This window comes from Salvelinus sp. IW2-2015, linkage group LG27, assembly GCF_002910315.2.
Source record: "Salvelinus sp. IW2-2015 linkage group LG27, ASM291031v2, whole genome shotgun sequence".
In the NCBI taxonomy this organism is placed as follows: Eukaryota; Metazoa; Chordata; class Actinopteri; order Salmoniformes; family Salmonidae; genus Salvelinus; species Salvelinus sp. IW2-2015.
The window spans coordinates 18,866,839-18,883,400 of NC_036867.1; the positions used below are offsets into that span (position 1 = coordinate 18,866,839).

A 16,562-nucleotide genomic window follows, 5' to 3' on the forward strand; every position below is an offset into this window, starting at 1 on the left:
TTCTAGCTCTGACTCTGCTAATATCTACTTTATTGAGGAACAATGTACTTTCTATGCCTGTGATTTGTGGTTGTTCCACCTAGCTATCTTAAGACGAATGCACTAACTGTACGTCGCGTCTGCTAAATGACTAAAATGTAAATGTACTCAAACTTGTACGCCTGGCACCTCCTACCATACCCCCTTCAAAGGCGCTTAAATATTTTGTCTTGCCCATTCACCCTCTGAATGGCATACACACAATCCATGTCTCAATTGTCTCAAGGCAAAAAAAATATTCTTTAACTTGTTTCCTCCCCTTCATCTACACTGATTGAAGTGGATTTAACAAGTGACATCAATAAGAGATCATAGCTTTCACCTGGATTCACCTGCTCAGTCTATTTCATGGAAAGAGCAGGTGTTCCTAATGTTTTGTACACTCAGGCTAGCAGCCAGCCAGAACAGGAATATTTCACCAAAAGTGTCTACATATGACTTCATTAGCTTGGCCACTGATGTATCCCATGATACCTCTGAATAGACCATGGAGCGTATAGGGTAGGTGTTATCGAACGTAACCCAACCGTCAGCCCCATCACAACATCTACTATTTGTAGTGCAGTATATAGGGGATATGATGCCATTCGGGAAGCAAGCCTAAGTGTTCCATACATTAGTGCAGTAGTAGTTATTATGGGGCCATCAGGACAGATGGGCGGAGAGGCAGGTCCAGTTGAATCCATAAAGGACCCATAAAATATCTACGGCTTACTTACTCCTAGTCAATGGGTTCAGTGGTGAGAGAAAGTCTGACATTTTGGGGAACAGAAGGAGGATGGCACAGGTTTGATTGACTGTGACAGCTTTTTCCACAGGTAGAGAGAGAAGTCACTGCTCGCGCCTAAAAAGAGGTGGGAGTTTAACGGACAATCTGGGATTGGTACATACATTTGTTTTATTCATTCATTGTTGTTGTGTTGTTGTTTGAATCCCAGATTGCCCCATTAAATCATTCTGACTCAGGAAGGGATGGAGGCAGGCCTCAACATTTACTGTACATGGTTGGCTGCCTTTTAGTAAACTAGCTACCAGCTGATTATACTCAGTGCTGAGGAGCTAAATATAACGCCAACACACCTCTGTCTGGGTCCAGAGAAAGGTCAGGCTTCATCTCCTAGTGCATCAGAGTTTTAGCTCGTTAAAACCAGAACACTGTCTGCGGCTAAATGCAGCTGTTAATTAGCACCTAGCCATTAGTGCGGCGGGAGAGAAGGCTTTGAGCAGTCAAGATATTTCTGCTGGCTTTATGTTTTTATGGGGCGCGAAAGAGAGAGAGAGAGAGAGAGAGGCTGCGGCCTCCTAAATATTCAGAACCCATTAGATCAGAGTTCTGTCTCGTTGTTTCATCTGCTTTTTTGATTTTAAATGAATAATACAAGTTTCAGGCTAATTAATTGAGATAAGACAGTGTCAATCCAATTTTTTATCATTGAATAATAAAATTATTGTGCAAGGAAAATAATAAAAATGTATCTACTTCAATCATCTTTTACGCCATCTTATTCAATTTAATGTCCCAAAACAAGATTCCTTGGCAGTCCTCCACAGTTACGTTTCATATTGCTTTAGTAGTTTTGTTACAATGTGTATACTGCTGAGGAAATTGTCTATGACTCTCTGTGTGTAATTGTCCCCCAAAAATGTCTTAAATTGTCTTGCCACAGATAAATGTAGGCATATCTGTGAGGAAACAAAGTCATAAACATTCTGCGGAATAATAGGGTCATTCTCACGAAACTGACATTTTTATCGAAATTTCCTCTTGGATCACTGAGATTAGAATCTGTATTTATCTATGTCATATTTATTATTATGTTTTTTAATCAGATATTATTCATTTTACCACAATAAAACTACCAACTCAAAAATTATTATAACTGCAAAAACCACAAAAAAGTCATAAACAAATCAATTTCTAATACTTTCTAACATTTCTCCCCTAATGAATAGGCCTGAATTAAACATAACAAAGAAAATACAAATATTTAAAATTAAATTATTAAAATGTATTTTGTAATTTACGCTATATTTCAGCCACATCCATTGCTGACAGGTGTATAAAATCGAACACCCAGGCATGCAATTTCAAATAAACAAACATTGGCAGTATATTGGCTTTACTGAAGCCAAATTTCTGCCCTGCTAGAGCTGCCCCGGTCAACTGTAAGTGCTGCTATTGTGAAGTGGAAACATCTAGGAGCAACAACGGCTCAGCCATGAAGTCGTAGGCCACACAAGCTCACAGAATGGGACCGCCGAGTGCTGAAGCGTGTAAAAATTGTCTGTCCTCGGTTGCAACACTACCAAGTTCCAAACTGCCTCTGGATGCAACGTCGGGAGAACTGTTCGTCTGGAGCTTCATGAAATGGGTTTCCATGGCCTAGCAGCCGCACACAAGCCTAAGATCATTATGCGCAATGCCAAGCATCGGCTGGAGTGGTGTAAAGCTCGCCGCCATTGGACTCTGGAGCAGTGGCAACGCATTCTCTGGAGTGATGAATCACGCTTCACCATCTAGCAGTCCGACGGACGAATATGCCCCAATTCATAGTTCCAACTGTAAAGTTTGGTGGAGGAGGAATAATGGTCTGGGGCTGTTTTTCATGGTTTGGGCTAGGCCCCTTAGTTCCAGTGAAGGGAAATCTTAACGCTACAGCATACAATTACATTCTAGATGATTCTGTGCTTCCAACTTTATGGCAGCAGTTTGGGGAAGGCCCTTTCCTGTTTCAGCCTGACAATGCCCCCGTGCACGAAGCGAGGTCCATACAGAAATGGTTTGTCGAGATCGGTGTTGAAGAACTTGACTGGGCTGCACAGAGCCCTGACCTCAACCCCATCGAACACCTTTGGGATGAATTGGAAAGCCAACTGCGAGCCAGGCCTAATCGCCCAACATCAGTGCCTGAACTCACTAATGCTCTTGTGGCTTAATGGAAGCAAGTCCCCGCAGCAATGTTCCAACATCTAGTGGAAATCCTTCCCAGAAGAGTGGAGGCTGTTATGACAGTAAAGGGGGGACACAACTCCATATTAATGTCCATGATTATGGAATGAGATGTTTGATGAGTAGGAGTCTGCATACTTTTGGTCATATAGTATATTCCATTACCGTAACACATAACCTCTTTTTATCATTACTGTAACACTATCAGATTAAGCCAAAATTGCAAAAGTATACATTTTATTTTTCCTAATATTTTTCCCAATTTCCTATATACTGGTGCATACAGTCATGATGAGCAGGTTTCGGAGATGAGAATGCATGTTTCGGTATGAGTCTTGCATAGTTTGCCATTCAAAAACTGTACTGATCTCTATCATAGATTAAGTAATCCCAAATGACATCGCAAGATACTAAAATCACTGATCTTAATGCAGTTGATTAAAATACCTCTAATTTCAGTATAAGTATACGTACTGTAATTACATGCATGCATTTTCAAAAGTCAGAAGTGGACTTTTTGGGGAGAATAAATCATTTACAGGTAATATTGGTGTATTATGACATGGCTATTTGTGGTTGTAAGTTATTTCAGATGTATTTATGGATTCAATGGGATCCTTTGGGCAAATGGCACAACACAATATGCCTATAAAGTATCTGAAAAAACTCACATATGGGCCAACAACTGTCTTGGGATATCAAACAACAGTATAGTGGTAATGAGAAATGTGGGTTTCGGTACAGGTGCACATGTCAACATAGAAGATATCCTCCTTTAAGTGGTGGGGTTGCTCTGAAACACAAACTGCAGATTTTGGCTTAAAGTAAGTTAAATGGGGTTAATGCACCCCATATTCTTTGACAACCCTACTTAATCAAATAACTGTTGTACTGTATTACCAAAGATCTATACAATACGTTTAAGGAGCAGTCCTAGTAAATAAATAAAGTTACCAGCATAGCAAACCCAGTGACTATACAATAGAATTAGCTTATTATCATTACCGAAATTAAGGTTCTAATTACCCCAAAATGATGTGGTAATGACAAATGTGGGTTTCGGTACTGAGAGGCCCTTAGCTCAATCTGGAAATGATAGGAGACAGACATTACGAGTCAGCAAGCATTTGAAAACATCACTAAAGTCAATTTATGCCTCCATGTTGGTAAGGTAATGGTTCTCTGACTTTTTCTCAAATAGAGCTTTTTAGCTTTTTCGGTAATGAGAAAGCCAAGTGGGTTAAAGGGGGTGTTTGAGAATAAGAACCTCATTCTGAAGGCATATAAGCGAATAAATTAACTTATAATTAACTTAACTTGTGCTCACCTAACTTACCTAGGGACTACTCCTCTAGATGATACATTATTGGGAAATAAAACGGTATTTAAAAACTGTAGTTTTTACAGGAACTTGTAAAAGAATTACGGTAATTAGACACGTCCACAGACACTGTGTTTTTACGTAATACATATTATAGTTTAATGTAAACTTTAACTACTATACAATTTGTATTATTTATGGACAAACTACAGTAACATATTTTGTGTTTTATTCAAATAACTTAGGTTTTTCTAAAGTAAGATTGTATAAAATGACCTGAGGATTTAAATCTGGCGAAAATGTAAAACTGATTGAAAGTAAGACACTTTGCTAAAAACTTTAAATCTTACGTCTTGAGAATGATGATTGCAAGTTTTGTAACAAAATCAGCTACAGACGTGTTTAAAACTGGTTTGATGAGAATCACCCAATAGCACTCATCAGAGCACTGTTGCAGCAGTTGGCATTCCCATTTATAGAAACCCACACGGTGTGCTCAAATCAACTGTGGACTGAGAACAGTCCAACCAGTACATGTTCTGACTCAAGAGTTGCTCTCATTTTATACCTAATATTCCCATTTTCACATACCATAAAAGAAGTAAGGCCTATGTTCCAAAAGTAGTACCAGATCTAAAATCTTCAACACAAAATACAGCTGGGACTATTAGCTTAGCTATAAAATAGCTTATGTAGCCGACATTTGTGAGTCTGTGTATATGTATACATCTTTGACAGTAAACTGTATGTAATGTATGTGTAACAGAGTGTGGGTGAGAAATGTATATTGTATACAATATATATATATACATATATATATACAATGTATATACAATATATTGTATGCAAACCTGGGTTCAAATGATATTTGAAGTCATTTCAAATGCTTTCGCTGGGTTTAATTGAGCTTGCCTGGCGCAATGGAACCTATAGTATAGTCACAAAACTGCGAAACCCACCCATCCGGAACTACAGGCAGGCTAAATTTGAATTATAAAAGTATTTGAAAGAGTTCAAATGGTATTTGAACCCAGGTCTGGTTGTATGTTTTGCTGTTGTGGAAGACAAACCTCGACACACATATACCCTACGTACATAGAACCTCCGGAGAGGAGGAAGATCAGTGGTGCTGAAATTAAATACTGTCTGTTTGTGGTCATTGCATCTCCCCGACTGGCTAGACGATCATACCACTGATGCAAATGTCCCAATGCATTATCTTACTTTGCTTGTCTTGAGAGGAAGTGAAAATGCACTCTGCTTTGCACATGGATCAAGGTGATGTTGAAGGGCCAACCAACTGTAGAGCAGGGACCTTAGTCGTTATTACAGATAGTCAGAGCCTGTGGTTAAGTGGTAACACTCCCTGGCTCTAAAGGAATATATGCTTCTCCTCCTCTCACACACTTTAAATTTGACTTTAAGTGTTTGTAGTCAATTTTGTCATCACTATGGATCACTTAGCCTTGCTTAGCAAAGCTTCTAGTCACAGATCAGGTTGTCTGTAGATCAGGTTGTCTGTATATCAGGTTGTCTGTAGAACGCACGCACGCACACAGAGACAGAGAGACCTTGAACCAGACGCCTTGAATGCTTTGCAGTTTCGCTATATGAAGTATGGACACACTGTGTTTGCACTTTGTGAATCCCAAAGCCGCCTCGGCACATAGCGCCATCGGTGCAGTCTAATATAAAAGTCATTTGCAGTGGATGACAGTGTCTTGCACTCCGAGGCGGCATGTGGAAAATGTAATAGCCAACAATGCTCCTTCCAAGTAGGGATAGAGCCAAACAAAGCAAGGAACATGAAGACAAAATAAACCCTTTTTGTGCCGGGTCAATTTCTATTGATCTAATGACATTGGATGTTGTGTGCAGAGATTAGATTGCACGATTTCGTCTACAGCGACTCCGATGCAAATAAAGTTTATTGCAAATCGATGCTATTGAAGTCCCCCCCCACCCTTCTCGTCTTTTCTTCTACTCCATTTAGGTTACAGTACAATAGTCTCAATCACCCTGTCTGCTCTTCAACAGGGGAGCTGAACTAAACATCGCAAAGATGACAGACACTTCAATAAGGAGCCATGCTAAGCCGATAAGATCCAAAACACAACGAAGCGTAGACTGACTCGTCTGAAGATAACGCTACTCAGTCTTTAGATATGGTTCTAAGAGACAGAGTGCAAGCAAAACTGAGCCGGGTTGAACTGGAACCCAAGACTGTGCTGCGCCATCGAAAGTGTGTGATGGAGGGGTGACGTCATGTCTCCTGTCTTTCCGTCTGTATTTGAACACAACGTCAGTCAGACACAGACAAACGTCTCCCAGCAACAGACATTTCAGAGATATTAACACCTGGAAATAGAGATTGAACAAACGGACGCGCCGACTCTCGTCCTCCCTTTCATCCTCCTCAGTCTCATCCGTTTATTTAAGAGAAGTAATTACAATAAATGCTGTGGTCTCACACTGTGCCTAATATTCATTACTGCGTTTGTAATTTCCTATGGATGCACGCTTTTTCAATGCTTTAAAAAAAAAAGGTTTTCTACAGTTGTTTACGCCTGTTATAAAAGATTACGCTTAGAGTGGCCTGTAAAGCCAATTAGCAGGGAGAGGTTAGTGCTGAAGGTATTTGCTGCCCTCTGCTGCGACAGCCTGTAGTTGCAGATGCTTGTGATAGTCCAGTAGCCAGATTTCAACTGAGGATAATGATATTGGATGTAATAAATGTTGCATAAATGTGAATGAGACATGAAATGACATATATAGTTTTCATTTGATTAATTTAAAACATTCATGAATTAAAGCATATATTTATTTTGGTAAAACCTAAATGTTGAAACTAACCTGAGACAAACAATCAACTGTCTAACACTTTCCTTTAGTTAGGTCCATTGGATACACTTCCGCTAGAGAGCGTGAACTGACTAGCCTAGTGAATCCATTTGTGCTATTACACTGTGTCAATTAAAAGGCTTCTCTGGTCCTGGCTGGAGGCACCAAACTATTAGTCACTTCCATGTGCCACCCATGACAGACAGCGGAAGAACATTAGGAGAGAGAGAGAGAGAGAGAGAGTGAGAGAGAGAGAGTGAGAGAGAGAGAGAGAGAGTGGGGGAGAGAGAGAGAGACAGAGAGAGTGTGTGAGAGAGAGAGAGCAGAGAGAGTGTGTGTGAGGAGAGAGAGAGAGAGATAGTGTGTTGAGAGAGGAGAGAGATAGTGTGTGAGAGAGAGAGGGATAGTGTGTGAGAGAGAGGTAGGGATAGTGTGTGTGAGAGAGAGGGGATAGTGTGTGAGAGAGAGAGGGATAGTGGGTGTGAGAGAGAGAGGGATAGTGTGTGAGAGAGAGAGGGATAGTGTGTGAGAGAGAGAGGGATAGTGTGTGAGAGAGAGAGGGATAGTGTGTGAGAGAGAGATCAACCCATACAACTGTACAACCCACACATGGAGTAGCGTCATCTGGAAGACAGGTTGACAGAGACATAGAAAAGAGGGAGACATACTGCACACCAGAGTAATATCTAGAGAACTAAATAATTACTAGATCATGGCGATCCAAATCTGCAAAAATGGAGATCCAGGCTTTTTTCCAGGACACCGGCCATTATGTTTCAACCGTGTTCTCTCTCCTGTTGTTTGAGGACATCCCCGGGCCTGTTTTGTGTCCTGTTCTCCTGTATCTACCCTGTTTAACAAGCACATTAGCTGCCGTGCTCCCATTAATGGAGCAGGAGAGGCCGTCTAATGCAATTACGCCGCATGCAGCACCGTCACTCATCCACGTAATTAGCACCAAATGTCCTGCAATCATACAAGCCAATTAGATTCCTGGTGCCGTTATATGATCAGGGCACAACAATGGCCTGTATGTGGTATATTACCTGCACTTTACCTCTTTGCCACATTTGCAGCTTGAACGTTGGGCTTGTTTTCACATAATGAGAGCTGAGTTATATTATAACGTCTGGAAGGACGAACAGACCAAACAGACACACACACATCTTTACAGACGACAAAGAGACAGACAGAGAGACAAGCAGGTACGCAGGCAGACAAACAGAAAGCACCTTTGTGGGCCAAGTTCTGTAGGAGAGTCCTGAGGCGCTGTAGAGCAGAGGCTGACGCATCGTAGGTGTACAGGTCCGCACCGGGTAACTCCAGGCATCTTCCAAACACTCCGTCTAGAAGAGAACACACATACAGTACACACACACTGTCATCAAACAGATCATGTACTGCAGTGACAGACATATGAGGATAATGGAGTGCTGGGAAAGGGTTAATGACAAAGCAATGTCAAAGCAATGACAACGGTACAGCGCTGTAGGATTGCTACTCTGAGGGGGAAACATAATCTTTTACAACCTTCGTATAAAAGCTGAAGTTGTGTGTTCCCTGCAGTTTCTCGTAAGCTTGAGTTCCTGTTTGGGAGCTTGTCGCTGACACTTTTTTGACAGCAGTGCGATAAGCACCAGGCCATCATTGGAGCTGAGACGTTATCAGGGACCCTGTTATCTCCCTATCAGCAGGTCGCTTGCTTTGCCAAACGCAGGTTCCTAGGCAACCCACGGCGGAGCTCCTACCTGGACATTAATTCAATGGTTATCTGGACTGGAGGAGCATGCTGGGACGGCTGAGAGACTGGGGGTCAGGATACCGTGTGAGGAATATAAATGACCCAGCCACACGCCGTCTTTTCACAGTCAAGGAGAGAAAGAATATCCATGTGTCTCGTCTTCTTCAAAATCCCAAAATGCATCAAACTCGAGTCAAAGCCGAACTCACAGTTGAAAGCATTATGACTCATCATCTATGTGTGTGCGTGTGCGCGTGTGCGCGTGTGCGTGAGAGAGACTAATGATGGGAACTTCGTGCTGCACCACATGACAACCTGATCTACAGTCAGTGCTCATTTACTGTGCTTTGCTGGCAGTGGCAATTAATGACACCATGGCTTGACTGACACCCTACACAACCATGCCTGTTCAAATCCGTTCATATTTACATATGCATTTATTTATTTAACACTTGTTTATTTACACATGCCATTTATCCGTTTATTTTCTAGGTCCAGACGCAGGTGCGCTGTCATCACTCAACCTATCACGAGAGCTTAATTAATCTTAGTTCTGCTTCTTTGCATTAATAAATGAATTGACTAGGTTTATCCTATGCATTATTACACACCAATAGTCACTATCGTTCAGCTGCAGCTCATTTGATAACTTTTTAATTACAGGCCTGTGCTCAACGTTGAGTGGCTGATAATTGCAAAGATAATAATACCGTCAACCTCCGCTACTAATTTCAATCTTCTTTGAAATGAAAAGGCAGCGTTTCCCTGCGTTGCTTCTGTAGCCTGTGACCCGTGTAACGACGGCTCTCTGCGGGAGAAAGCCTTTCGAAGGGAAAATGAACATAAACAACACATCAATACAGTGCATTTTATTGTCGCACTCCGCATATACAAGCTGGCAGAATAACTTCACGTTTCCAAGTAGTTATACAGAGCACTACAGACAGGTAACCTACTGTATGTCTGAATGACAACAGGAGAGAAGGATAAAAAAAATATATAAGTGAGATGAGGAAAGGGGGAAACGAAGAATGCTCAAGATAAGACAAATTTGATATATGTTGAGAATCATGACTATGGTTATCATGATTATGAGAAGCCATTATTTCAGTGTAAACAGACAGTTTTACAAAATGAGTTTATAACAATGTAATAGAGATGACATAAGAGATGAACGAATAGATGACGACAGTGACATAACAAGCGACAGGCGACTGACTGTCCTATATTTGCTATTTCGTGCTCCTTCACCAGTTTCCATGACAACTGCCACAGTTAATGTGTTGTTTCCTCCACAGTTGACAGGACATTCCCAGCAGACATCACACATAATCATGCACACACACACACACACACACACACACACACACACACACACACACAACACACAACACACACACACACACACACACACACACACACACACACACACACACACAGTATTTTTTGGCATTTTTAACTCAAATACTTATATTAAGTTGAACTGAAAATCGAGTAAAAGTAAATATTACTAAAATGTTCATGTGGTACTGACTTTTTAAAGTTATGATAACAACGTACTTTTTTCCCCAGCATGCTCTACTGCAGGTTGATTAAAACATATTTTTTTTTATATATCTGTGTTTTTGCATGTACATTGAGTGATTGATTGATTAAACCTTATGCTTTTTAAACTAATCCAATCATTTAGTTAGATTTTTTTGCACCCGTTACTGAAATGGTTGTTCCAGTTTAAATGTATCAAACTCATTCCATGGAGGACCCGAGCGCCTGTGGGAATTTCTCCTCCCTTGAACCTGTGTCATGCCCTAGCCATAGAGAGGCTTTTATTCTATATTTTGGTTAGGCCAGGGTGTGACTAGGGTGGGCAGTCTAGTTTCATTATTTCTATGTTTTCTATTTCTTTGTGTTTGGCCGGGTGTGGTTCTCAATCAGAGGCAGTTGTCTATCGTTGTCTCTGATTGGGAATCATACTTAGGCAGCCATTTTTCCTTTCGCATTTGTGGGTAGTTATCTTTGTTAGTGGCACTATTGCACAAGTTCAGCTTCACGGTCGTTTCCTTGTTTTGTTGTTTTGTTGGCGACATTCATTTCAAATAAGAAGAAATGTACGCTCACCACGCTGAACCTTGGTCTCCTTCCGACGACGGCCGTGACAACGTCTTAATTGAAAGGGGGGAAAAAACTGTTAGATATCCTTACTCTTGCTGGATGCATTTAGGAATTAAACATCACTTTGCAAGCCAGCATAATGTGATTGCAGGTAGGGTTGCCAGGTTTTCCAGAAATCCAGGTAGGAATCAAACAAGCTAAGCGTCAGTATAGAGACAAAGTAGAGTCGCAATTCAATGGCTCAGACACGAGAGGTATGTGGCAGGGTCTACAGTCAATCACGGACTATAAAAAGAAAACCAACCCCGTTGCGGACCAGGATGTCTTGCTCCCAGACAGACTAAACAACTTCTTTGCTCGCTTTGAGGACAACACAGTGCCACTGACACGGCCCGCTACCAAAACCTGCGGGCTCTCCTTCACGGCAGCCGACGTGAGCAAAACATTTAAACGTGTCAACCCTCGCAAGGCTGCAGGCCCAGACGGCATCCCCAGCTGCGTCCTCAGAGCATGCGCAGACCAGCTGGCTGGTGTGTTTACCGACATATTCAATCAAACCTTATCCCAGTCTGCTGTCCCCACATGCTTCAAGAGGGCCACCATTGTTCCTGTTCCCAAGAAAGCTAAGGTAACTGAGCTAAATGACTACCGCCCCGTAGCACTCACTTCCGTCATCATTAAGTGCTTTGAGAGACTAGTCAAGGACCATATCACCTCCACCCAATCTGATACCCTAGACCCACTCCAATTTGCTTACCGCCCCAATAGGTCCACTGACGATGCAATCGCAATCGCAATCACACTGCACACTGCCCTAACCCATCTGGACAAGAGAAATACCTATGTGAGAATGCTGTTCATCGACTACAGCTCAGCATTTATCACCATAGTACCCTCCAAACTCGTCATCAAGCTCGAGACCTTGGGTCTCGACCCCGCCCTGTGCAACTGGGTCCTGGACTTCCTGACGGGCCGCCCCCAGGTGGTGAGGGGTAGGTAACAACATCTCCACTCCGCTGATCCTCAACATTAGGGCCCCACAAGGGTGCGTTCTCAGCCCCTCTCCTGTACTCCCTGTTCACCCAGACTGCGTGGCCATGCACACCTCCAACTCAATCATCAAGTTTGCAGACGACACTACAGTGGTAGGCTGATTACCAACAACGACGAGACGGCTTACAGGGAGGAGGTGAGGGCCCTCGGAGTGTGGTGTCAGGAAAATAACCTCACACTCAACGTCAACAAAAACAAAGGAGATGATTGTGGACTTCAGGAAACAGCAGAGGGAGCAGACAGCGTGGTGAAGAAGGCGCAGTAGCGCCTCTTCAACCTCAGGAGGCTGAAGAAATTCGGCTTGTCACCAAAAACACACAAACTTTTACAGATGCACAATCGAGAGCCTGGTACGGCAACTGCTCCGCCCATAACAGTAAGGCTCTCCAGAGGGTAGTGAGGTCTGCACAACGCATCACCCGGGGCAACTACCTGCCCTCCAGGACACCTACACCACCCGATGTCACAGGAAGGCCAAAAGAGATCATCAAGGACAACAACCACCCGAGCCACTGCCTGTTCACCCCGCTATCATCCAGAAGGCGAGGTCAGTACAGGTGCATCAAAGCAGGGACAGACAGACTGAAAAACAGCTTCTATGTCAAGGCCATCAGACTGTTAAAAGCCATCACTAACATTGAGTGGCTGCTGCCAACATACACTCAACTCCAGCCATTGGAAAAATTGATGTAATAAATGTATCACTAGCCACTTTAAACAATGCCACTTCATATAATGTTAACATACCCTACATTACTCATGCTCATATGTTATTACTGTACTCTATATCATCTACTGCATCTTGCCATCTTGATGTAATGTTCACTAGCCACTTTAAACAATGCCACTTCATATAATGTTAACATTACTACATTACTCATCTCATATGTATATACTGTACTCTATACCATCTACTGCATCTTGCCATCTTGATGTAATGTATCACTAGCCACTTTTAACAATGCCACTTCATGTAATGTTAACATACCCTACATTACTCATCTCATATGTATATACTGTACTCTATACCATCCACTGCATCTTGCCTATGCCGTTCTATACCATCACTCATTCATATAATTTTTGTATGTACATATTCTTATTCATTCCTTTACACTTTACACCTTTACACATAAGGTAATTGTTGTGAAATTGTTAGGTTAGATTACTCGATGGATATTACTGCATTGTCGAAACTAGAAGCACAAGCATTTCGCTACACTCGCATTAACATCTGCTAACCATGTGTATGTGTGACAAATAACATTTGATTTGATTATTGGAAGATTCCTGGAAAATCCTTCAAACAGGAAAAGTCTGTGCTATACAGGAAAGTCTGTGCTATGTTCAGCAATTACCCTTGTCTTGTAAACAGCTAATAACAGCTAATAGAGAATTATGATGGGGTGAGGACGGCATCTAATCCAGAGATGCTAAATCAAGTCTTCCCAGGCCGTTACAGCATTACAAAATGCAGAGATTATTTGTTGCTTAGCCACTTTACAGTGAATGTGATGGACCACATCAAACTTTGCCAGGAGGACTGCACATGCTTTGATGGATTAGCTCTTCCTTAATGTGTGTATTTTGTATTTAATGTGTGTATTTTTTGTTGTGTGTGTATTGTTCTGTGCTCACTTGTGATCGGGAACTAGGTCTCAATGAGATTTCCCTAAAGAAAAAAACAAAAGAAGGGGAAAGAAGCATTATGGCGACTAAGATATGGATAGATCTAAGATGCTGACTTTCCCAGGTATTTCAATTTTACGCATGAACGAGCGGAACATCTTTTTTTGTTGGCCACATGGAGAGTTGAACAAACAAAAGACAACATGAAGAACTGCAGAGTCTATAAAGGCGCTGCATTGCATAGCAGCATTTTATGTGCTCCTGACCAATTCTTAAATTTTTTTTGTTTTTTTTTTTGTGCTGGTCGTAACTTTCTTTGTAGATAATGTTTCCAGCATCGTTTCCCATGACCAAAAAGAGCTTCTGGACATCAGAACAGCGATCACTAATATTTTGAATTTATTTTTATTTCCGATTTTTCAGGAGGGGCTGCAGCACCCTCAGCACCCCTACTTCCCGCGGCTATGCATTCTGCTCACCCCGGGCCAGGCCCTAATCGTCGAGGCACAGAAAAGAAAAAGGCAAGAGAGTGTAAGAGAGGCCGACCTGCGGGAACCCTGGCGAAAAAACTAAGTCGGCGAGTACATAAAGTGCCTTTATCCTCCATTTTATTGCCGAACATACAATCACCGGAGAACAAACTGGACAGGCTCTATTCGAGACTATACTATCAACGGGACCTGAAGAACTGTAATATGCTATGTTTCATGGAGTCTGTTGAACAAGGACATGGATAATATACTAGCTGTTTTTTCTATGCCTCGGCAAGACAGAACGGCAGCATCGGGTAAAGTCAAGGGAGGAGGTGTGTGTCTCTTTGTTAACAACAGCCGGTGCACAATCTCCAATATAAAGGAAGTCTCGAGGTTCTACTCGCCTGAGTTAGAATACCTCATGATAAGCTGTAGACCAGGGGTGTCAAAGTCAAATGGACGGAGGGCCAAATAAAAAATTTAGCTACAAGCCGAGGGCCGGACTGTTCGAATGTTCATTGAAATTTTTTTAAATGASGCATATAGTCTAGTGAACCTAATTGAACCTACTGAAAACCTAACAAATATATTCCAATATGATCAGATAAATAAAGCAATATTTTCTTATGGCTCTGTCAGTAATCTTTAATTTTCAACAGACACAAAAGACAAATTTCCTTTATATAAAAATCCCCATAACATGAACATTAAATGAAAGAAACCGGTATTCAAGGCACCATCAGTAGCCTATATTTTCTATTTTAGCAAAAGTGGGCTAAATTTACTTCAAAGAAAAAAACAATAATATGGGATCGGAGTATATGTTCAGCGGAGTAGCTGGAAACCTGTGTGTCTTCTGTGTGGAGAAAGTGGTGGCGGTACTGAAAGAGTATAATTCTGAGACGACATTATGAAACAAACACGCGGACAAAAACAAGAATATGGACATGGAACAAAGGCTACAAAAGGCAGAGGAATTAAACGAGCCTCAAATCTCGACAGCTCTGTTCAAAAAGCCAAATCACAAGGCCAGGCTGCTGTCAAGCCAGTTTATCTTTGGCAGAAGAGATCGCTAAATCAGCACCGGCCATTTACCGGGGATTCTCAAAAACTGCATGATTAAGTTTGTGACGAAGTTTGCCCGAAAAAAAGGCAACTCTTTTAATGTGAGTCTGGCAGAAACACCATTGCCGAGAGAGTAGACCAGTTGTCCATCAATCTATAAAGAGCAGCTCTTTGAAAAAAGGGAAAAGATTTCATTGCATATTCTTGGCTGTGGATGAGAGCCACCGACATTTCTACATGCCCAGTTGTCAATTTTCATCCGCGAGAGTGGACTCCAGCCTAAGCGTGACAGAGGAGTTTTTGGCTTTAGTCCTATGCATGGCACAACTACGGGGCATGATTTGTATGAAGAGGTGTCAAGATGTGTAAATGAGATGGAGCTCCTTGGAAAACTCGTGGGTTTGACAACCGACGGAGCACCTGCGATGTGTGGACACAGGCGGACTGTGGCGAAGAACGGAAGATGCCAAGAGAAAACGCGACAGGTGAGCTGACAGCTTATCATTGTATCATACACCAGGAAGCGTTGTGCGCGTAAGCCTTGAAAATGGAGCGTGTAATGAGCATCATCACGCGCACAGTTAACTTTATCAGAGCCAGGTTGAATCACCGCCAAGTTCAAGGCATTTCTGACGGAGTTAGAACGGAGGCATGGTGATTTTGCCTTATCACACAGAGGTGCGATGGCTAAGCCAGGAAAGGTGCTCAAAATGTTTCGAGCTTGTGAGAGATTTGTCTGTTCTGGACAGCAAAGGACAAGACACACACAACTCCGAGACGAAATGGTTTCTGTGTGAAATGCGCTTTCTTCGTGTGACATTAGAGTCTCTGAATTGCAATGAACTTGCACTGCAGGGTCGGGATCATGTGTCATCCTGATATGTACAGTACAGTGAAGGCATTTAAACCAAACTGGACTCTGTGGAGACGCAATGCGGAAAGAAAATTTGAGCCCACTTTTCCCAGCTGCCAGACATGAAAGAGAAGCTCTCTACCAGTGCGTTCCAGAGCGCACAGTGTGGCTGAATCAAAATAGGGTATGACTTGCCGTGACTTTCGAACGCCGATTTTGCTAGACTTGAAGCACAAAAAAGCAGGTTGGAACTGCTTCGGTAAACCCATTTTGCTGTTTGACGTGGAAAGTCTCACCACAACCTCCAAATGGAAGTTTGATTGACTCAATGCAATGATGCACTGAGGGCAAAATATGCGGCAGTGGCGTGTGCGGATTCGCCCGTTTCCTCCCCGACACAATGCCCCAGACTGCGCATCCAGGCGCTCAAACGTTGTTCTATGTTGGGCGACACATACTGGTGAACAAACTGTTTTTTTGATGAA

At 42.2% G+C, this 16,562-nt stretch overlaps 1 protein-coding gene across 3 annotated transcripts in view; it reads right to left on the reverse strand.

Moving 5' to 3' along the window:
• LOC111953520 (receptor-type tyrosine-protein phosphatase N2-like) overlaps positions 1–16,562 on the reverse strand; it is a 251,504-nt gene that overhangs the window by 184,962 nt on the left and 49,980 nt on the right. For all 3 annotated transcript variants that reach the window (XM_023972863.3, XM_023972862.3, XM_070435454.1), the window contains exon 3: positions 8,384–8,497. In XM_023972863.3, the coding sequence (XP_023828631.1) occupies positions 8,384–8,497 (114 nt within the window). The remainder of the gene's footprint in view (positions 1–8,383; positions 8,498–16,562) is intronic.